Source organism: Caloenas nicobarica, chromosome 18 (genome assembly GCF_036013445.1).
Source record: "Caloenas nicobarica isolate bCalNic1 chromosome 18, bCalNic1.hap1, whole genome shotgun sequence".
Lineage (NCBI taxonomy): Eukaryota > Metazoa > Chordata > Aves > Columbiformes > Columbidae > Caloenas > Caloenas nicobarica.
Window position 1 is genome coordinate 929,679 of NC_088262.1, and position 21,994 is coordinate 951,672.

A 21,994-nucleotide genomic window follows, 5' to 3' on the forward strand; every position below is an offset into this window, starting at 1 on the left:
GACGCACGCATCACCACGTCACCACAGCCAACCAATGAACGGAAAAACACTGAATCAGAAACACTGTTTGTCACTTCATCGCTGTGCTGTCCTGCTGTCTTTGTCTGATAGTGTTGTTATGTTTCAGCCTGAACACCCTTGAAACGTGTTATGATCCTTTATCCAAGCAATATTTGAGCATAATTACTGGTTCTCAGGCAGCTGAGGCAAACTGCTGAACCAAGACAGGTATGCTTCAATTTGTACTTCGGTTACTACAAACAAGGTAGACTTGGAAATAATGATAATTGTCCACTGTAGTCTTTGCTGGGTTTTGAGATTTTTTGTTGTTGCTGGTAAAAAAGGCAGCACGTCCTCAGACAGGGCAGTAGGTGCTTGGGATGCGGGAGTTCTGTGCTCCCTGCGGATGGGTTTGAGTGCCTTATTCTTGCAACGTTGCTACACACACGCAAACTGGCTGTGAGTGCTTAGTTAAACACCATTCATTCAATTTCTGACAAATTTTGACTCTAGAAATACTGCTGTTGGGATTACTTAGAACTCTTCTGACACATGAGTCCAGAGTTCAGTTATCATCTTTTGTCCAAGATGAAAACTGTGGAATCGAAGAGCAGCTTAAAAGGCGTTAGGAGAACGGGAGTCCGGGTAATAAGCGTGAATTCTTAATAGAAATGTATTATCATACTTGCTTGGTTTTTAGTAAGCTCCTGCGTGGCGTAGCGAAGTGCAGCCATCATTCATTGCTTGTGCTGCCAACCGATCTGTTCTAGCAGGCGCAATGAGGGTAAGATTGCATCAGCTGCAATTTCTTGTTCAGTTTTTGCTTTAGTAAATCATGCCGTGTTAACCGGCATGTTTTGCATTCAGATGGGGTTAGGAATGGTTCTCAGCGCTCCCAGCTCTTCCCCGGCCGTGCTGTGGGACGGGCGGGCTCGGCAGGACTGGTTGAGCGTTTGGTGGGAGCAGGTTGGATGTTCCGCACTCAGAGCTGGTTGGGCCGTTTGACATTGTTTGGAGCCCCTCTGGCTGTGCGACAGCAAAGGGAGCAGAAATTCCTCCTGAGCCCATGGGCTCATGGTCGGTGTGATATCACTAGAGAAACGTGTTCTGGAGCAACGACTGTATTATGTTAATTGCCATTAACATATTGCTCCAAGAGTGTATCTAATCAAAGAACATATGGTGAGGGTCAGTGAAGGTCTGAGCCAGGTGGCTCAAGAATCGGCTTCACTGGACACCCGGATGTGTTGCTGAGGGTTAAATACTGTTTAAATAACGGTTTACTGGAAAAAAAAAATTCTTCAGCACTCTTGGTTCTTGCTGGTGAATACCTCAGCACACGTGCGCTCTTTAAGGCTGTTCATGGAGAGTGTGCCGGAAGCAGGTTCCTGTGGATATCAAATATTTAAACCTCATCATCTTAATCTGCTACATATATCAAATATAGAAAACACATTTTTTATTACGGTCTCGAGACAAGCCTAGAATACTCCCTGGATTGCCTGTGAGTATACTGTAATTTATAATTTGGTTGTCTTTAAAACTGGAGGAAGAGTTTATATTGCAATTAAGCCGCAGACTTTGAGACTAAATTAGGCTGCACCTTCTTTGAAGGGCTCAGATTTCTAATTATCTAGGCTGAACCAGCATCCTGATGAACTAACGTGTAGTGTATCCTGATGTGCATTTATATTACAAATCTTCTGAAATGAAGCCAAAGTAATCCTTAGTGTAGAAATAAAGATCTTTGCTGGGGCCAGACAGGAAAATATAAAGAGAAAAGGAAGGAAAATCCAGTTGGTGGAGTGGTGGGAATTCCGGAGCCTCCGGCTGCCCCTTCCCAGGGCCCTTTGGTGGCAGCACCAGCGGCGGGCGTTCCGCCTTGGTTGGGGTTCTCCGCTGGGTGCCAAACCATCGCATCCCCATCCCGTCGCCTGTCCTGCCACAGCGTGTCCTGTGGCTGCCGAGCAGAGCGAGCTGCGGCTTTGTGCTGCTGCTTAAAAATGCTGGAAAAATCCTGAGGGATGGTTTAACTTGGTGTAGGGTGGGAATACAAAGCTGGGTGCCAAGAATCAGGGATGTACGAAGATACTCTGTATTGCTGCATTAGGCTCCCGCTCCTGAAATCGCATTCTGAGGAGCACAAAATGGTGCTCTTTGTGGCTTTTCTGGGGTTTTTCTTCCCTGGGTCCATTTTGCAGAGGGAGGGGATCCTCTGAACAAAATCCCGGTGACCTGAGAGCTGTTTGTGCTTCTGGTGCGGCCACCTCGGAGCCGGTCTCGTCAAACAGCCCGGTGACTGGTGCCGGCGTTCAGCGGTCCAGCTGTCCCGGCTGTGTGACAAGGGACCTTTGCTGAGCGTCACCGCGGGCGACAGCGGCGGGAGCAGCGAGTCGAACCGTCCTGCTGAGCGCGAGCCGTGCCGCAGCGCAGCCCAGCGCCGGCTGCCGCTCACCAGCCAAACGTTCCCCAGAATCACCAGAAGTAGCAAATTGGAGACTAAAATTAATTTTGTTTCCACTTTAAGTATTGTCAAATGTCACTGACTGGAAATTATTAATGTTTTAATGTCTATCGATTATTGATGAGTAATGGTTCAGCAGGAGCCAATTTAAAGTAGGAAAAATAAAATCCCAAGATATCACACGGCGAAAGGAATGTAATTGGAGAAAATGTTGAAATTATCGGGTAACGTAACAAATACCTTTGGTGCATGCCCTCAGAACTTGGCTAATCAGCTGCCGTTAGGATGGTAAATTGGGGCGCAGCTGGTTCGTACTGTAATACTCTTGTTTTCCCAGGCGGTCCCAGTAGCAGGTATCCATCACCCCGGTGCCGTTAGGCAAAGGTTGCTCTGCCGGGCCGGCACAGGCCAGGAGGCAGAAAGGCTCGGACTGGCTGGGAAACAGCTGTGTATGTTGAAACGGAGTATTTAAGTTATCGCATTGTTACAGGATATCAGGCTCTGGCGTGGGCAAAGCCCGTTGTCAATAGGAGTGGAGATCATGCTCAAAAGGATGGTTTTCATGGCAACGCTTCTTTTGCATCTTTACACAGAGAGACGACAGGATTGAACACGAGTGTATGAAGCTTTGCAGCTCTCTCCAACAAATAATTTAAGAAACTCAAAAGTTTTGTCTTTCTCAAGTAGTTTTCCAAGGTTCCTGGCGCCCAGTCACGACACGCCTGGATCACTCCTGTTGTTTTATGATGGGGACATGTTGTCTGTCACATCAACAGTGCTGACCTGGCTGAGCAGCTCTCGCCAGTGCAGATTTCCAGAGCAATCTCCTGCATTCCCGTTACCCCACGTTCTGTGCTAGACTCGCTCCCTTTTTTCCCTGAAAGGCTGAAAAGTCAAGTACACTTGTTTTATTTCCCCAGACTAGAGTTATTGCAGATGTTTGCAGGTAAACACCAGTGCCAAAGCATCTTCTGGAGTCTAAGTGTGATATTGTGTATCCCAATGTTATATATATTGTATTCCAAAAGCGGGGGTAATGATGGAGCCCATCTGAAGGGAAAACCTGGCATCCTCTGAAGTAAATGCTTCCCCTGTGATTAAAGTGATTCGTGGGCTTTTGCTACATTTCTGACAAGGCCATTGATGGTTACACCTCGCACGAGCTCCTCAGCGACCCTGACATTTCGCAGTCCTCACTTCTCACAAGAGGCTGCCCCGGTTCGGGTCTCGGGAAAGGCGCCTGTCAGCAGGTTGATGGGAGAAGCAATGGAGAGCCCGGAGATGTGAGATTACAGCCGGCTCAGCCAGCCCGCCCTGTTTGCCTCTCGTTCCCCTCCCTCAAACACAGCTTTTCCGAAGGAGCTCTGGGTTGTCCTGGCTGCCCGAGGCTCCCGCTGGTCGTCACAGCAGAACGTGATGCCCGGACGGCAGCGATATCCCTCCTGGAAAACCGTCCTGGAGCCTGTGGCGTTCTGGCTCTGCAGATGTGTGCCCAAGCAGAAAAGAAAAGAAGCTCTAGATGTTTTGGGTTAAATACACAAACAAGGAGCACACCTCGTTCCCCAAGAAAGCAGATGTTCAAGTCACGAGGAGTTTCTAGGGCTGGGCTGCCAGCAGCAGCTTTGGATTTCAGCCTGTCGTTCCTGCCTAACGCCATCAGTAAGATACGGATCGACCCAATCTGCGTTTAATAAAAGAGAATTTGGCATGAACTGTGTGCAGAGCTCCCCATCTGGTGTAAAGATTTGAACCCTGCTGTGAAACACCCTTTTTCTATTCCCACTGCAAACTGGCTTGAAGGTGGCGTAAGTGATTCCAGCTCAGCGTCGGGCCCGCGAGGGGATCGCAGCGCGGAGCACGTTGGGTTCTGATTAACGCCGCTCTGAGTTCTGAAGCGCCGCTGCGTTGCCGCACAGGGGGTTCTGCAATGCAAATGTTGCTGTGGGGTCTCTCAAGAGCAGTGGGGTGGCCTTGTGTTCCCTGCGCCTGCCCCGGGGTCCCCTGGCAAACACCGCTCACACGTGCACGACAGGACAGACAGGAATTTTTATAAGATGTTAATTCCTCGCTGGTTTAGAAACTGTATTTGTACAAGAAAATATGCTTCATCTGAACCTGCCTGGAAATAGTACTGTGAGATATCAGAAGGATAAGTTGCCACAGAGTGTCGTGGTGTTTGTCTCGACACTTTTACCATTTGGCCACTCGTACAAGACGTGCCCCGTGTGACTTTCTCATGGTAAAGATCCATGCAATAAAAATAAATTGTATTTATTATTAAATATTTCAGCAAGAAGTGAACAGGGGATGAAATGAAGCAGGGTGGCACTTTTGAAGGAAAAGACATTTCCATTGCATCTCAGAAACCAACATCATCTCTGATATCTTCCCAGATGTTTTCCTGTAGCTCAGTTATCCGTAAACAATTCCTTGTTTATTGTCCTTTATCTGGCAATTCATCTTACAAGCAAATTTGAGCATAATGAATCTTGCATAAGGAAAGTTCGTCTAGCAACATTAATTCTTGGTTAACAAATAAGGTTCTGGAAACTTGGTCTTTTGTGAGCCTTGAGTGAGCCATAGAGGGATGTGCGTGTATTTCAAAAACCACAGTTTTTAATAGGAAATGTACTTGTTTCTTTTCCCCACTTGTAGGATTCCTGGGAGACTGAATGACAGGAGAACTCCCCTGGGTGAGCTGAACTGGATCTTCACAGCAATCACAGACACCATCGCCTGGAACGTCCTGCCCAGAGGTGAGACCTGCACAGGGGAGCGGGGTTTCCATCACAAGTGCGCATGGCTTGTTCGAAGGAGAGGGACGAAGAGGAAGATAAACGAGACCCTGAAATAAGGAGAAAATTAGAGCCTGATATTAGCAGAGCAGACCAGACTGGATCTTAAGACTAGTTGAATTTTTGAAATTCACTCTTTTTACCAGACGCATTTCAACAACCTGAACATTAGAAGCCAGAAAGGTTTTTTTCTGGTGCTTTAGCTTGAATAATTTCATTTCTTACTGTATTTGTAAAGAGCAACCTTTGCTGGTAGGACAGTCTGTGTTTCCCATGAGTAACTCCATCCCATTTCTGTACCCCTGCTCTGAATTAGGTCTGGAGCCTGGGTGGCCAGATCTGGAAACAGTTTTCCAGCTGTGCTCTCTCTGATGCTCAGTACAACACAAATTCCTCTTTGCCTCTGTAGATGACAGCACGTTTGCTGCCTTTTAGGATTCATTTTGGCTTCTCACAAGCACAACAAACTACCAGCTCACAGGTGTGTGATTCTTGATTAAATAGTACACACAGGTCCTTTTCACCTCGGTAACTTCCAAAAGCTTAGGGAGTCTGAGTTTAATTGAAACACCAACAAAAGCATTTTGTCCAGAAAAGGCAAAACCCAACCAGAGGTAGAAAGTATTTAGTTCTGTTAATGGGGAGTAAATGTGATATTTTAAAGGAACTCGGAGGGCAGATATCCATTTAATAGTTGTCATGTCATGTCACTGCAAAACTGTTGTAGATTCCTTGTTACCGAAATAAAACATTAACATATTTGAGTGTTTTAAATGGTTTTTGCCTGTTACCTGAAGTACTCAAGTCACCACGTTGCGCCTCTAGTAACCCGTGTGATCTCTTGCAGACCTTTTCCAGAAGCTGTTCAGGCAGGACCTGCTGGTGGCCAGTTTGTTCCGCAACTTCCTCCTGGCCGAGAGGATCATGAGGTCGTACAACTGCACCCCGGTCAGCAGCCCGCGCCTGCCCCCCACCTACATGCACGCCATGTGGTGAGTCGGCCTCGCGCTCGCGTTGTTCCTGCTCGCGTCCAGCCAGCGTTCCCTGACCGAGGCAGGGGATAGAAGTGACACGGCATGTGGCAGCGTAATACCCAGCCCCAAGTGTATTTCTTCCCTGTGCATCCAGAATTATAACGTCAATCTGAAATACAGAGGCTTCGGTTCAGCTGTGTAATCTTTCACTCCAAATAGAAAAGAAGTTGGGCATGTGCTGCCTTTGTTGTCACCAAGTAAAGCCGGTCGCCTGTGGCTGTGAGGGTGGGAGAGCTGAGGGCCCGGGGGAAAAATCCTCAACTTGGGTTGTTGAAGTAGAAGAAATTTTTTGCTGCAGAGTTCATCTGCTTTTACTGTTGCTTTTAAGGTGATTAATGGAAATGGGGGTGGCTCAGTTATCGAAAAGCTCTTAGACATGGTTTTAGACTATCAAACCAATGTCCCGTGGATAATAATAATAAAAATAATCATAAAAGTAATAACAAAAATACTTGCTTTCATTTTTTTCATACAGTGTGATTAAGAATAGATCAGTACAAAATTTGGCAAAGTATGAACTGGTACAGTCAAGCTAACGTAGGTCCTGGAGGAGAAAATGAGAGCTGGGTAACTCGCTAAAAGGCTCATAAACCGACAGCTGCGTGGGCTTAATTTGTGTTTTCAAAATCCTTTTGATGAGTGGAGTTCTTAGCGATCGGGCAGCCTCGCCGGGTGCGCTGTGCGTTTGTACGCGGCAAACGATGCTCTCAGTGCTTTGGATCAGCAACTTTTGAGGAGAATCGTTTAGGTCATTTGGTGAGTTGTTTTGTCGTTATGTCACGTGAGGGACAGGGACAGGGACATTCGTACGCGAAGAGTTGAAAAGCCCCCGAGGTGCCTTTCAGCTGATGTTGCGGCAAGAGGTGGCAGAGCCTGAGCCGTGGAACTGGCTGTTTGCGGCTGCAGTGGAACACGTTTTTGCAGAAATTTTGAAATTAAACCAGTAAATTTCTTGAGTTATTTATAGCTTGCTTATTGCCAGCATATTAAAAATCTATATTTCCGGTTCCTTATGGGGTTATAATTCATTCTTATTGCCAGTGCATTAATAGCCTATATTTCTGGTTTCCCCTGGGCTTGTGGCTGGGAGCTGCCGTTGCCATCCCTGTGCTGAACCACGGAACCAAAGTGGGGAGCCCTGGCTCCCGTTCTGTATCTCAAAATCCTGCTGGGCAGCACAGTGGATTCTAGAAACACCTTCTCTTCTTTGCTTGTGCTGTAGTTCTCCTGGTGAAAAATGCTGCTGTAAATACCTTTGCAAAGTCTCTCAGACCATAGGACAGGATAATGGCACCATTGCTGCTTTTTAGGCTTTACCAGGTGAAATTCCTTCAGAAAAGTCCCACACAGAGCTTTTCTCCTTGTGAATCCCAAACACTGGCAAAGTAGACGGCAAGTGAGCAGAGAATCCCTTGACACACTTTATTCAGTGTCCTCCAAAAAATGTGCGGTTTGAGGCAAATCTGGCAAAGGGGAAAATTCCACTTTCGTCAGAGGTGGCTCAATTCATTAGTATGAACTTTTAGTGAGGACAGATTTAGAAACTAATTTAGGACTCGCTTAAATATTTTCTAAAAATAATCACCTGCGTTTATCTATCACCTTTCATTCAAGAATTTTCTATTGGATCCCTGATCTGAAACCTCCCAACCCGTTTTAGTGTTTAGCCAAACTGGGTGATGTGACTGAGGGGCAGGAGTTGGCCAAAGGAGTGTGGAAAAGGACGGAAACTTCAAACAGCGTGATTTGATGATCACGTTGAACCTACATCTGCGTTGTGACGCGGTGGGGGATACAGCAAGTTTCTGCTGATCTCTGTTTTGATGGCACTTTGCACAGATTTTTCATACCCAGCATGTCAGACAGTGTTGAATTTTGTTCTAGGCAGTTCATGTGGGATCCACCGCTGCCTGCTCTGTTAGCTGTTCTTTTTACCTGAACAACTGAGGAAAAGGGAAAATTTATTTTTTGAGGGAAGATTTGACCCAGAATTTGACCTCCATCCTGAGGAAGCGGGGCGCTGACGCTGTGCGCTGCCCTGGCTGTAGGCTCTCACGTGCCACTTCATTCCTTCCTTCGTGTCTTTCTTACCTTTATTGGCTTTTCCTGGTTTACCTGCTCGGGCGTGAACCTGCTGGGCCGGGCTGGGTGTGTTTGTGTGGCGCCTCCCACCGTGGGTACGTGGCTGCTGCAGGCACAGCTGTGCTGCAGGTGTGAATGTTAGTCTGTATTGATGGACTGGCTGTGCTGTTCAGCTCGGAGAGTCGTTCGTCTGTTGTGCAGCAAGAGCCGGAGCCCTGATGTCCTGTCAGCATTGTGAGCTCTGCTGGGATGGATTAGGGTTTTTATATTACTGCTGTTGGCAGCAACTTATATTCACAGCCTTTGAAAAGACCTAATAATGTGTTTGGAAATATTTCCTAACATAGGTCGTACATTAAAAATGAAATACCTTAATTATGCTTTGGAAGAGCTATGATTTGTCCATAATAGAAATATTGCAATAGTGTATACACCGACCATGAAATTCTACTTGAAAGAAAGTCATAACATACTGCAAATAAAACAAGCTGGAAATTCCAGCTGAAAAGAAACCCATAATATAGCAACGCAATTACAGGTGATGGAGTCTGGAGGGCATGTGAATAGGGACTTTGTGCTGAAAGGCTACAAAAAGTTGAAATTAAAGTACGAAGACAAATGTATGAGGATTTCTGTTGAGGAGAAGACAGTTAATGATGGAATTCAAGGCAGCTCTTTCCCCGTTTAATTTTATTGTAGAATTCTGGAGGAGCAGAGCCTTCTCGTGCTTGATTTTGTCTCCTCTGCGGTGCAGGGTGCTGCCCCGGGCGCGGTGCTGACCGCGGTGCGGGGATGGGGCTGCGGCGGCGCCGCGCGGTCCCTGCCGCGCTGGCTGCTGTTCGCTGCATCGCGCTGCCGGCTGGGATGAACACACACGCTTCCCTGTCTGGTTTTTAACTGAGTCAATCTTCCAGCTAAGGAGAGGGTTTAATTTACTTTGATTCTGAAACATATGTACGGGTGCATGAGACCAAGCGTGTTTTCTCAGTAGCTGAACCGAAGGAGCACCCGTCCCAACGCGGTTGTGAGCCTGAGCCCTTTCCGTGCCGAGGTGCCCCCCGGCCTGGGGCACTGCCAAGGGCTTCGGCCTTCTTGAGAGGTGGTGCTAAAAAAACCAAAGTTGCCAGGTGCCAAGTAAGCATGAGGGTGAGTGTAGCCGTGGTGTGGGGCTGACTGCGTGGAAAGGCTCTGGAACTCCTGGTTCGGGGCTGTCGGGTCACTCGGCTTCACCTCCCGTGGTGCCTCCTCCCAGGTTCTCTGGAGTTACGGCCTCGTGCGCGGGGGGTTTGGACCACATAGACACGGGCACCTCGCCAGAGGTGCTGTGTGATGGTCAGATCGGGCGCTGTGTGATGGTCAGATCGGGCGCTGTGTGATGGTCAGATCGGGCGCTGTGTGCGATTGCTTGGTTTTATTGCCCTTTTGGGGGACACATAACGGGAATGTCCAAAAACCGCTCGTTAAGTGTCTGATGATGTCAAGTGGGGTGTGCAAAGAGGAGGCGTCTGCTCTTCTGGTGCAAGTGCTCTATCCATGTGCTGTAACAGAGTGATTAGGGCAGCGTAGTATAAAATCCTCATTAACTCATTCTTTTGTAGTTTAAGGTAGTGAAGTGGAAACACTGTGATATTCCAGGGGGTTATTGCCCGTGTCGTATCACAGTTGAGCGTCCAGGGCTGTGGGAAGAGTGCGGTAAGTAAGGAGGAGAGAACAAGGCTGAGGTGTTACCGGCTGTTCTTGTACCTGACGTAGCGGAACAAATCTTCAGAGTGCCCTGCAAACAGCGATCCCCGCAGCGGCAGCGGTCCCCGGGGCTGGCTCCCATCCGTCGCGCCTGGGGTGCGATGCCACCCGTCCTTGTTCCCCTGCTGCTCCCTCATCTATCTCTTGTTTGTGTGCTAAAGCGTAATATTAGTTCAGCAAGCATATCGACAAATTGCCCACCTTTCCAGTTCCCTTTGGCATATTAAACCAGTCAATCACTGCTCCTCCTCCCCACCACCACCAGCCGGTATTTCCACTATGACCGTAACAAGTATTTTCCCCTCTGGCTTCCCTTCGCACACTCCGCGGTGTTGGTCCTTTACCATTCCTCTGTGGCTTGTTTTCAATCTTTTAATTACTGTAATGCCCATTTAATGCAGTCATCTATTGCCAGCACAGCGAGGTAGGTGTGTGGCAGCTCAGGGATGAGTCTCATAAGTAGCACGTGGTTGGAAACGGTGCCACTTGCGGTGGGGCACGGCTGCCGTTCCCCGTGCCGCCTGGCCGGGGAGGCCTGTGGCCGCGGAGCAGAGCCGCTGCTGGGGGATCGCTTCGTTCGGATTGATCCGCCTCTCGCACGCAGCCGGTGGGAACCGGCAGCTCTCTGGGTTGTGATGAGCAGCAGCGCTGAGATTTTATGGTGGTGGTTACTCTTTTAAGAAATTGAGTGACATTGGCTGTGTGGTTATGTTGATGTTTAATGGCCCGTTTTTAGAAGCATAAAAAGAGATTTTGTTTTAATACGTCAGAATCTCTTTTTAAATTTGTGTTTGTTCTTTCTGATAACACTTGAAACCTTTGAGATTTGACCTTGCGGGGCTGCTTTGGACACTTTTATAGAGTATTTGTGCTTATGACCTGAAGTGGCTGTGAGGAGCTCAGCGCCTCGGTGTGTCCCCGCAGGACCGTGGCCCGCGCAGAGCCCTGCCGTGGGTGGCCCGCAGAGCCCTGCCGTGGGCGGCCCGCAGAGCCCTGCCGTGGGCGGCCCGCAGAGCCCTGCCGTGGGCGGCCCGCAGAGCCCTGCCGTGGGCGGCCCGCGCAGAGCCCTGCCGTGGGCGGCCCGCAGAGCCCTGCCGTGGGCGGCCCGCCTGGCGCCGCCTGCCTCTCATCTCTGATCTCGGAACCATTCTTCTCTCATCTAGTAAAACTTACCTCAAAGGCACTCATAGTGACGTTTTCTAATGCTTGAGAGAAATTCTTTAGGTGGTATTGCCCATTCCTGCAAGAAACCCAAAAGTCAGGAATACTCATTCTTTGCTTGAAGTAAAATTATCTTTGTATCTGTACTGACTTGGCCTCAACCAAGAATAAATTGCTCTCATCAGCTCTGTGTAAACATTTTGTCTCCAACACGGGTCTTTAGTGAGCACATGGGAAGCATTTGTTGCCTGTGCTTCGATTATCTCTTGATTACCTCTTAATTATATTGGCAGCGTATTGTCAAGGGGCAGGTGAGGGCTGGGAAGCCGAGGGACAAGGTGCGGGGCAGCTCAGACAAGCTGCATCGCTTGGATCAGAGAGAAATGCAAGAGCCCTGGAGTTTATTTGTCCGTCTAATTGAAGAGACTGGTTTTGGTTGAGAACAGCTGCCAGTTGTGCTAATGCGATGGATTGTGCTCAGCAGTTGTTCTAACGGAAGGTTTGTTTGACTCAAAACAAGGTGATTTAAGAACTTATTAGAGCAGGTAACTAAAATACACTGTATTGATTATCACCTATGGCCTTACGTCTGCGAATGTTCCTGGGAGAAGAAACATTGCTTAACATATCGATGTGAACACGTGGTGGCCACAAGGCATGGAAGAGCAGGTGTGTCTGGAGACTCAGTTAGAGTCTGGTGTAAGAAAAGTGCAGAAATTCATCTGCTGAAATGGGATGTCTATGGATAGAGCAGCGATAATGATTCCTGGGGTGGAATGTACCTACTTCACTCTTTTAGGGGTGTTTTAGGAACTTCAGAGACCAAATGCCCGTATTTCGGTTGGGTCCTCGTTTAATTTGTAAGCAGTTTGGAACCGACCGTCAGCGTCTGAGTCAGCCACAACAGGTTCCTTGGCTACCGCCTGTAGTTTATGTGCCGTTATGACTGTAACACTAAAATATTGTAGGTAGCAATACTTTAGCCATCAAATAGTACAGTAGGTAAGTGTAAAAGTGGAAATGTTTAAGCATTTTCTCCTGGTTTAGATGCATCCCTGCATCCTCAGGGGGAGTCAGGTGGAGCCGATCTTTGTGAACAAAACCCAGCTCCGGGGTGGGTTAGCAGAGACCGAGTTACTTTTCCCGGCGACGTGTGCAGTGATGATATCTGTGTCGGAGGTGCGGAAAAGGAGGATCAGCGGGGGGTGCGGGGTGGGTGGGCCGCAGGGCTGGGGCGCACAGGGCTGTGGGTTGGGGCTGGTCCAGGACTGACTGACTTTTCCGGTTTAAAAACAATGTCATCTGTGTTGCACGAGGACTGGTATATATTATAAGACTTCAGTTCACCTGCCACCGTTCTGCGTTACAGGGCAGAGCGGGTGCTGTCCGTCTCTGCGGGGCTGTTTTTACCTCGCTCGCCGTGCGCTGGGCCGCCCGACGCGATGCTGGACTAGACCTTCTCACTGCTCTTCTGAGGAGTTTGCATACGTTATACTTGCCCTTTAAAAACAGAGAATATTAAGCATTTCTGAGCTAGCTAGACAACACTGCTTTGTCCAGTTATTTGTGTGATCAGAATTTAAATTTACCTTGATGTTACTTATGGGTAACTTGTCATGACTTCTTTCCCCTTTTTCTCTAGGCAAGCATGGGACCTTGCAGTGGATATTTGCCTTTCCCAGTTACCCACAATTATAGAGGAAGGAACTGCCTTTAGGGTAAGTTGGATAGAAACTGCAAGTGTGGAGGTGCCCAAACCAGTTATTCTCTTGGTGGTGGTTGTTGTTAACCGCCTGTGTCCTGTGGTCGCTCCCCCAGCACAGCCCGTTCTTCGCGGAGCAGCTGACGGCGTTCCAGGTCTGGCTGACCATGGGCGTGGAGAACCGCAACCCGCCGGAGCAGCTGCCCATCGTGCTGCAGGTGAGGGCGCCGGGCTGCCGCGCTGCCCCCGCGCTGCCACCCGCCAGCTGGCCCTGGCGACACCAGTTACCTTCGCGATTAGTTACAGCTGATCGTATGTTTCCTAGACCTGTGCAGACGAAGACAAAGTGCTTCTCTTCCCCCATAGCTTCACTGTCCTCTGAGCAAAACTTCCCGCTCTCGTCCTTTTGCAGCTTCACCAGGATCAGGCTCTGCTGTCTCCTCTCTTGCTCTGAAGTAGCAATGTTTTCACAGAGTAGCAGATCTTTGGTGTTTTCTCCTTTAGCATCTTCTCTTATCTGCCAGCTCTGTCAGGCAGAGACTTTATCTTCTCTCTGCTTTCAGAGATTGGGCATTACTGCAGTGGAAATAATTTGGGAATGGCTTCTTTTTCTGTCTGGTACAGCCTGGGAAGTGTTCCCTTAAATGCAATGCTGAAATTTCGCTGCAAGAACATAGAAACAAGTCTCTGAAGACCACACCTGGAAGGAATGTAGAGTTCCGGCAGACATCTGCTTAGACTAGGCAAAGTTCATATGTGTAAAGGAGAAGTAAATCTAGGAAAAACATAACGCTTCGTTTCAAGTACTGGGTTATGGCAAGTGCGTATTTCGGTTGCCATCTGCTCTTGCCCTCTCCTCTCCAGGAGTCGGCATTCACAGAATCAGAAACCCTCGTCGAGGTAGCCGTGGTCTCTTCTCTACCAGGCAGCAAAATTTAGTCTTTCTGTTTAAAGGAACATGGTTCCAGTCACTTATACAAGGACATGTGATTTCTTTCACTGAATGTGAGCAGACTCACCTTCCCTGTTAGCCACCCGCTTGGTTTGGGACTGACAGCACCATCAATCTTTGTAAGACCAAATCTTAATTTCCCTGAGCCTCCCAGGCCTTGAGAGATCAGTTGGATGAACAGATGCCGGCTCGTCTCTGTCAGGCTCCTGCTCCAGCACCACGTCCCTGCTTCCCGGTGCATTCTTTGGCAGCAGAAGGCTCTGCAGCAGCGTCACCTTGCAGTGGAATTGAGAGGTCACCTGGCAAGGGAACTTGCTTTCCCTCCTGGAGCAAAAATGAGCTAGGACGATGTAATTTTTCTTATACCTGAAGCATATTAATTGTATGGCAGAATAAGATTACTTGTGAGCAGGTTTGAGGTACTTTGAATCAGAGACCAGCTCATTAAGGGGGGAAGGCAGCGCATTTCAGGTGCCTTTGAGTGTCTTTTTGCTTTGACTCCTTGGGAGCTTGGACGAGGCTGCTGTACCTGGCAAAGGTTGGTTCTGTTTTCCCATTTGGGACGTGTCCCTGGTGAAAGGAGGTGTTTGAGCGGCAGGGCCACGATGCCAGCTGTGCAAAGCTTGGCTTTGTCAAGGCCAGAGCAATGGTCTTGTTCATGGCCTTTGATTGATGCTGAGAAGTCACCTCCATGTGGAATTGTTGCTGTGCGCGGGGCGGGTCAGGCAGAGGTGGCTCCCGGCGCCCAGAGCAGTTCCGCACACAGCCTGGACCAGCCCCAGCGGCAGCCGCTCGACCCCGGCGCAGGCGCCTCCTGCGCTGGCGTGTCCAGCCTGTGGCCACGAGCAGCACGTCCTGCTGCCGTGCCCTCGCTCCAGTTCTCAGGAGGTTCCTGCTGAAGCGTGGGCTGTAACTCCTATATTCTCCTCTTGTGTCCTGGTTCATCTCTAACTTGCCTGTGGCAGTGATTCGCTCCCCGGCCTGCGGGCGGGGAGCCGGGGGGCAGCCGTGGGGAGCGCAGTGCCGCGGTGCTGCGTGCGCGGGGCAGCAGCTCCAGCATTTCACTCAAAGTTCGTAAATTGTGCGTAGACTCCCCGCACCCTCATCCAAGTCTCTAGAGTTTGTGTCAGTTTTGGCTTCAGGTTATTGTGCAAAGCAGTTCGAAAGTGGGAATATAAAAGCTGAAGGAGACTGACGGCTTTTTTTTGGTTTTAAAAATAGTGAAACAGAGCTTTTAAAATAAAATACAATTTGGTTAAAGGTCCTTGTGGGATGCTAGCCGTGTTGAGATGTGGATTTATATCTTTAGCTGGAAATCGTTTCTGTGACATCCATTTTCTCCCAGCTCTGACAGGACGTGCGGCTGTGGCCGTGCTCCTCGCAGGCCGGCTGGTAGCGGCGCTGTGCCGTGTGTGTGCAGCCTGCGCGGGCTGTGCCCCGGCTGCGCTTCCAGCTCCCCTCTCCGCTTTCTCTTTCTGCTTTAATCCCCAACAGCTGCCCCTGGTGTTCCTGTGCCGGGCATCTCTAAAGCACATTGTTAATCGTGCCAAGTTCTGGAGTCGGTTTATGGAACAGGCTGGTGCCAACTGGGGCAGGATGACCAAAATCCTTTCTCTTGTGACGTCTCCTGAGATCTGAGCTCCGATGTTCGGGGGTGAAGCGATTAGAGGAGTTCACACATGCTCCTGTCTTTGTCTGCTGGACTTTCTCTGCACAGCGTTAGTGTCTAGGATCAGTTGTCCATCGTATGAGACACGAGCCAAGTAATTTAGTTATTCTTCAATATTAAACATGAAAAATAATTTAATTTGAATATGCAGTGTAGAAAAACACTGAGAAGGGCATGGAATTGCAGAGCTAAATCAACGAGTCTCCTTCCCTCAGACCCATGCTGAGGGATGTTACTCAATTTAAAGTGAGGATTAAACGTTGCATTCCAATATCTTACATCTGTTAAGGAGATTAAGAACTGAAAGTCTGTCTGTTAATATTTCACACCAGGGTAGGTATAAGCCAGTAAACTACCACCTCATTATCGTTGTCAGACTCTGTTTTAATGAGATTTTTATTAACGACTAATGTGACCTTTTGCTTCCCTCTTAAGTCTCTTACATCGATTTGCCAAGGAAAGCAAAGCCTCTTTTTGTGCATCTGAGCTGTTTTGAGGAATGGGAGGCTGGGCCTTTTCCTCCCCTTGAATCCCTCCTGCTGCTCCGGTCGCGTTCCTGCTTCGCTGGGGAGGGCAGGCGGTGCCATGAGGACACTCGCGATACGTGGGGGCTGCTCCCGTGGGGCAGAGCTGTGCTGCACGGGAACCGCCGCGCTGGACGGCAAAACCGGCAGCGAGGACAAGGGGAGCGATGCCAAGATGGGGATAACTGTTCTGAGGAGGACGTGTGTGCTCCGGGAGGGCGGAACCCCCGGTGACGCTGTTCACGGGCTGAAGGTTTTCAGCAGTCAGGGTTTGTCTTCCCGTTTTTTCGTTCAGACCGTCGGTTTGCTCAAAGTCACGTAACAATCCTGAGGTGCTCTTAGGTTTGCTCGGCAGCCGCGGGGGTTTGGGTTTGTTTAGGACTAACCGCTGGTCTCTCCTCCGCAGGTGCTGCTGAGCCAGGTCCATCGGCTGCGAGCTCTGGATCTGCTGGGGAGATTTCTGGACCTGGGGCCCTGGGCAGTGAGCTTGGTGCGTGGATGCTGCATATTGTCTGTAAAAGTGCCATTGCTCTCAGTATGGGCGATAAATACAAATGATGATTTATGGCAGGAAGATGTGGAAGATGTTCCACAGATTTGACAAATGACCAGCATTTTATGTGTTCATGTGTGTGAAATGGAGCAAGCATCCCTAAAAGAAAAGTTGTTTGCATTAATCAAAAAGGCCGAATAGCTGTTTGTTTGCATTACAGCAAAGAGGAGTTCCTTGAGAATAGTGTAAAATATAGTAAGGGACAAAACGGGAGGAAATATCTGGGACGGATACCAAGGTTCGTCATGTAAAATAAATAACAGAAAAATAGCACACGTATTTGTCCTCTGCTCTCTCAGATTACTGGCTGCACCATTTTCTTCTCTTCATCTATTTGGTCTCTAGATTTTATAAGCTCTTCTGAGAAGGCAGCAGCTGCCTTCTGCATTTCAGAAAGTGCTAGCACAGCGCGGATGATAAATACGAATTAAGCAGAGGAGGGGTTTAAACCGCTCTTGTACACGGAGCTATTTGTTGATAAAAGTGGTGAAGATGAACCACCAGCTGGCCGCGGAACAGCTCTGTGATGGGACTTTTTAGTGGTTTTCGTTACCTTCCTTGTCCATCTCAGCCAAGACTCTCCTGCACACGGTCAGGGCAGCGCGGCCCCGCTGGGAGGAGCCAAGTGTGTGTTCCAGGGGGTTCCAAGCCCTCCTTCTGTGGGGCCAAAGCACAGCAGCAGCTCGGCCGCCCCGGCCTTGGCGCTGGCGGGTTCGCGCTGTGTAAACCCTCGGCCGTGTCACAGGGATGCCCGGCTGCTGCCAGTTCCCGGGGGGTGACGCCCGGGAGTCCCCCGGTCCGTGTCCTTGCCGGTGTGCCTTGGGAAGGCACCTGCAGTCTCGGCCAGGTTCTCCAAGGTTTCTGGGTTGCCTGCCCTGCCGTGAGCGCAGTGGGACCCCACGGAAAAGCTTTGGGGAAACGCCAGTGTCAGGTGAGAGGCCCGTTTAATTTCCAGGGGGAAGGCTGTAATTATTGAGCTTTTGCAATATGTTTACCTGTGAGAGCAAATGGCCCCGTCTGAGGAGAGCGCAGCGGATCATGAAGCATAAAATAGCACAGGCTGTGACGAGCAGCAGCTTCTGCCAGATTAACTCTGAGTCTCCGTGGACCAAATGAGTCTGAAAATATCTGGTGACATCCAAGATTAAAATGAGCGATAGACAAATGCACAGAGATCCCCTCTTCACTAGAAATGTAGGAAACTTTTCTGCCAGGTTTCTCATGCGTCGGTGACCGTGCTGCCCGGGGCAGGGCGCGGGGTCCTGCCCGCAGCCCGAGCTCAGCAGCTTTGCTCTTCCCTCCCAGGCCCTCTCCGTCGGCATCTTCCCCTACGTGCTGAAGCTACTTCAGAGTTCAGCTCGCGAGCTGAGGCCGCTCCTTGTCTTCATCTGGGCCAAAATTCTGGCGGTGGACAGCGTGAGTACTCATGAACTTGGCTGTTTCTTCGGGTTTTCAACAAGGTGCCATTTTTTCCCACCTGTTTGCTTTATCCAGTTGCTTTAGAATTGAGACTTTCTCCTGAGGTACTTCAAAAAGATGCTGTGTTGTCTGGAGACCAGCATATTATCTCATTAATTTATTCCACGTGTATGAAAGTACCTTCTGAAAGTGTGTGAGCAGGAAGCCCCCGGGAAGGTGCTGCGGGGGGGTGGGCTGCTCATCTCTTCCCAGCCGCCCCGGATGACAGCGCGTTGCTCGGTCAGTGCCGCGACACCGCGCTCGCCTCTCGCAGCTCCTCGCTCCCCTTTGGGCCCAGGCTGCGGGTGCTCTGGGTGAACCCAGCAGATCTCACTGGTTGCGTCTTTCTGGGGAAGATGCGGCTTTGCTTGCGAAAGGGGCTTAAAATGCGCTCGTCCCTGGGGGTGCGCGTCCCGGGTGAGCGCGCACACGCTGTCCCTCAGCTGCTCCGCTGCGGGCTGTCACCAGCCTCGTTTTGTTCAGGACCATCCCTGTCGGTTGTCAAAACAGGCTGTGGGTAGTCTCCAGATGTGGAATTTTTCTAGAAATCAAGCAAAAGTAATTTTTGGTGACTTTAACTCACGAGTCCTGCTCCAAGTCTAACGCATGTGCTCATGCGTTGATTGTTGCTATGGGAGTATTGACCCCACCCAGAAGAGAAGTTGCTCCCGTTGTGGGTCCATGATTCTGGTCTTCTCTACAATATTTGGGCACCTTTTGCGATAAGTTTTAAAAACTGAGGCCTGATTTTTATAGACGGCCTTAACCAGAGCTCTAGTTTGTAGGTTTTTCAATAAATAATTAAGCAAATAAATAGTTGTAGATAAATGTGTATAGTCATATATATGACTCAGTGCTTTGTGGGTGCAATTAGTTGAGAAACGTAAAATTATTAGGAGTAGTGCACACAGTTAATTGCAGACATGATTATAAGCTGATACAAAATGGTCTGAGCTGCTTGTAGAAGTTGGTTCTTGCCTATTTGAGGGTACATTTTTGTTATATCTCTTCCATTTCAGTATGAAAAATAATATTGGATTTGTTGGAATTTTTCTTCACTGTTGATCTAGCATTGTCAGGTTTAGTTTTATAAATATATTTTCATTAATATCCTAAGAGGATTTTGGAAAGCAAAGAAAATGAAAACTATTCATCTTAGAGCCACTCTGGCAGAGGCGGTTTCTGACGGTTCCTCCTGGCGCTGGCGCCTCAGCGCGGCTGCGTGCGGTGGGCTGCTGGATGGTCCCGGGGCGGCTGTGCCGCCGGCTCTCGGGGGGCGCCCGGCCCCTCGCCCTCCCCGCCACCCCTGCTCCCTCCCTGCTCTGCTGCGCTGCCCCGCTCCTTGGGGTTTTGTCCTAAAAATTATAGGTTATGGTAACAGTATTATGGAAACACTGCACCTCAGACAGAATTGTGTGTGTCCTTAATAAGCACTGGAATATTTAGATTAATCTGCTTTAGCTCCATGTATAATCAGGTGGGTTTTTGTAGGATATTCACTGAGGACTTTGGTCAGCTCTGCCTGGAGCCTGCTGGAGTACTGCTAGACAGGGCTGGTTCAGTTGCCCGCTGTAGGGTCTGGCAGGTATAGGATGTGTAGGAGCAGTCTCTGTGTTATGTGCTGCTGCACAGACGTGGCCGCGTAACCTGCAAACACAGCTGAGCTCAAGAATTCTCCACATGCTACATTTATAATGTTTGGTAAACAGCACCTTCTAAATCGTACATACTTGAATTTAAATTCTTGTAATCAGGAATTTAAGCAAGACCAAAAATCCTGCACATTGAACAGTACTGTACATGTGAATGCTACAGCGAAAAAGAGATCTTGCCACTCCAAAGAACTGGCTGAACATGATAGAAAACAAACATTTCTGTTCCTTTGGAGTGGCATACTGGAGTGACATCAGCAGTATTCCTGCTTTCCAGATGTGTCCTTTGTTAGCAGGATTGTGAGCACCGTTTCTCATGCTGTGATCAACACGGATGTTCAGTGTTCCTGAGGGTGATTGTGAAGGGGGGCGAGGGCTGGCGGAGCAGCGCGGGGACCCCGAGCTGCGGCAGAGCTGCCGTGTCCTGGCACCGGGGAGGGTTTAGGGACCATACCCAGCATGGAGGTTGTGTTGAGAGAGGAGATCTGTGCTCTGGGCCCTCCCCAGCACTGGGCGCTTGGTATTCCATGTAAGTTCTGAGCTGCCACACCAGCCTGCAGCTCGTTTGGTCCTGTTGCGTTGTTATTCAGCAGTATCGCTGTGTGTTCCCGGAGGAGGCGGCGGCGCTGGTGCTGATGCTGGTGCTACACGAGCTGTTTCCCTCTCTCCAGCGCAGGTATTTGGGCAGCAGTGGCAGCGCCGTGACCGTGGCAGCCTGCCCCGTGCTGTGCGCGTTACAGCGAGCAGAGCAGGCTTTGGAGGAACAGAAAGGATTCGCGCTGTGCCTGAGGGGGAGGGAAGCCTGGGTTTGTGCAGCGTTGCACACGAGTCGGGAAAGCCTCTCGTAGCTGCAGCCTGGCATCCATCCAGCCGTTCCCTCTGCTCCTTGGGCTGCCAAAACCAGCATCTTTACTCCCTTCAGCAATAAAATATTCTCTTGCATCTCTGTCTTGCCATCCCCTCTCCTTTCAACAATTAGTTCCCTCCTTCACCTTCTACGCCTGATAAAAAATACATGATCCTGTCTCTGGCGTGAAGCATGAAATAGAACCACAGGCACAGGGAAACGGATTGCCAAGGCGGTATTTCCTCCCTTAAATTTTCACTTTTGTAGTAGGTATTCTTTTGGTTTGACCCTAACATGTCAACCTGAAGCCGGAGCTGGTGTGTTAGTGAAAATGTGGTGTTTGCCGTGTACTCGCTGCTGATCCTGCCCCAGGAACACCTGTGTAATTCTCCTTACAGGCTTTTAAAGCCGGAGGAGTTGCTTGTGCAGCAGGAGATGGTGTTACTGCTGTAGACACCTAACACACATTAGCACTTGACCAAATAATACAGCAATTAGTCTTGTTTATGTAGATGACTTGAAATCTTCTTGTCAAAATCTAGTCCTAGGCAGAGGGTTGGACAGAACGTAAAGAATGAATATATGAAGAATGAAGAATTCTTCCTTACAGGTTCCTGGCAGTGGCGCGGGTCCCTGTCGGAGGAGCACGTGCTGGGTTTCTGGCGGTGGGGGGGACGGGCAGGGACCCCGAGAGCATCCGCCGTAGTGCGAGTGTCCCCACGTCTGCATGTGCAGCACAAGCTGCCGTCCTGGCGCTCGGGGACCGGCCTGGGCCCGCGGTGTCCCCGAAGGGACGGTCGGGCACCGGCTGCTGCCGGGAACATTACAGGTTTGACAGGATTTCGCCCTGGGGAGGTAGATGTCGAGCTGTACCACTGGAAGATAGTGGGCAGCAGTTATCAGCAAACCTGGTCTGTGGTCAGCTAATTGCCTTGATGTGGGATTGACAGGGATTGACATGGAGAATGAGGGCAGGGGCTTTTAGAAGATCTGACCTTATTATACATAAAACCTCCTTGGTTTTGCCTTTGGTGGCTTTTAAGTGGCAGTGAAGGTTTATTGTGAGACAGAGACATCCAATTTAACTCTTCTCCTGAGTAGGGAGTCCTTGTCCTTGTCTCTGTGGCGGGGGCTCCTTGGTCCCATTTTGGGTCCCGGTCTCTGTGGCGGGGGCTCCTTGGTCCCATTTTGGGTCCTGGTCTCTGTGGTGGGGGCTCCTTGGTCCCATTTTGGGTCCCGGTCTCTGTGGCGGGGGCTCCTTGGTCCCATTTTGGGTCCCGGTCTCTGTGGCGGGGGCTCCTCCCGTCAGCCCTTTGCGGGTGCTGGCGGGTCCCTGATGGAGCCTTGTGCTTTGTTTT

General features: G+C 49.6%; 1 protein-coding gene across 3 annotated transcripts in view; it reads left to right on the forward strand.

Moving 5' to 3' along the window:
* Positions 1-21,994, forward strand: part of RPTOR (regulatory associated protein of MTOR complex 1) — a 103,999-nt gene that overhangs the window by 35,837 nt on the left and 46,168 nt on the right. For all 3 annotated transcript variants that reach the window (XM_065647693.1, XM_065647694.1, XM_065647695.1), the window contains exons 8-13: positions 5,120-5,220; positions 6,107-6,251; positions 12,922-12,997; positions 13,098-13,199; positions 16,533-16,616; positions 17,985-18,095. In XM_065647693.1, coding sequence (XP_065503765.1) covers positions 5,120-5,220; positions 6,107-6,251; positions 12,922-12,997; positions 13,098-13,199; positions 16,533-16,616; positions 17,985-18,095 — 619 coding nt within the window. The remainder of the gene's footprint in view (positions 1-5,119; positions 5,221-6,106; positions 6,252-12,921; positions 12,998-13,097; positions 13,200-16,532; positions 16,617-17,984; positions 18,096-21,994) is intronic.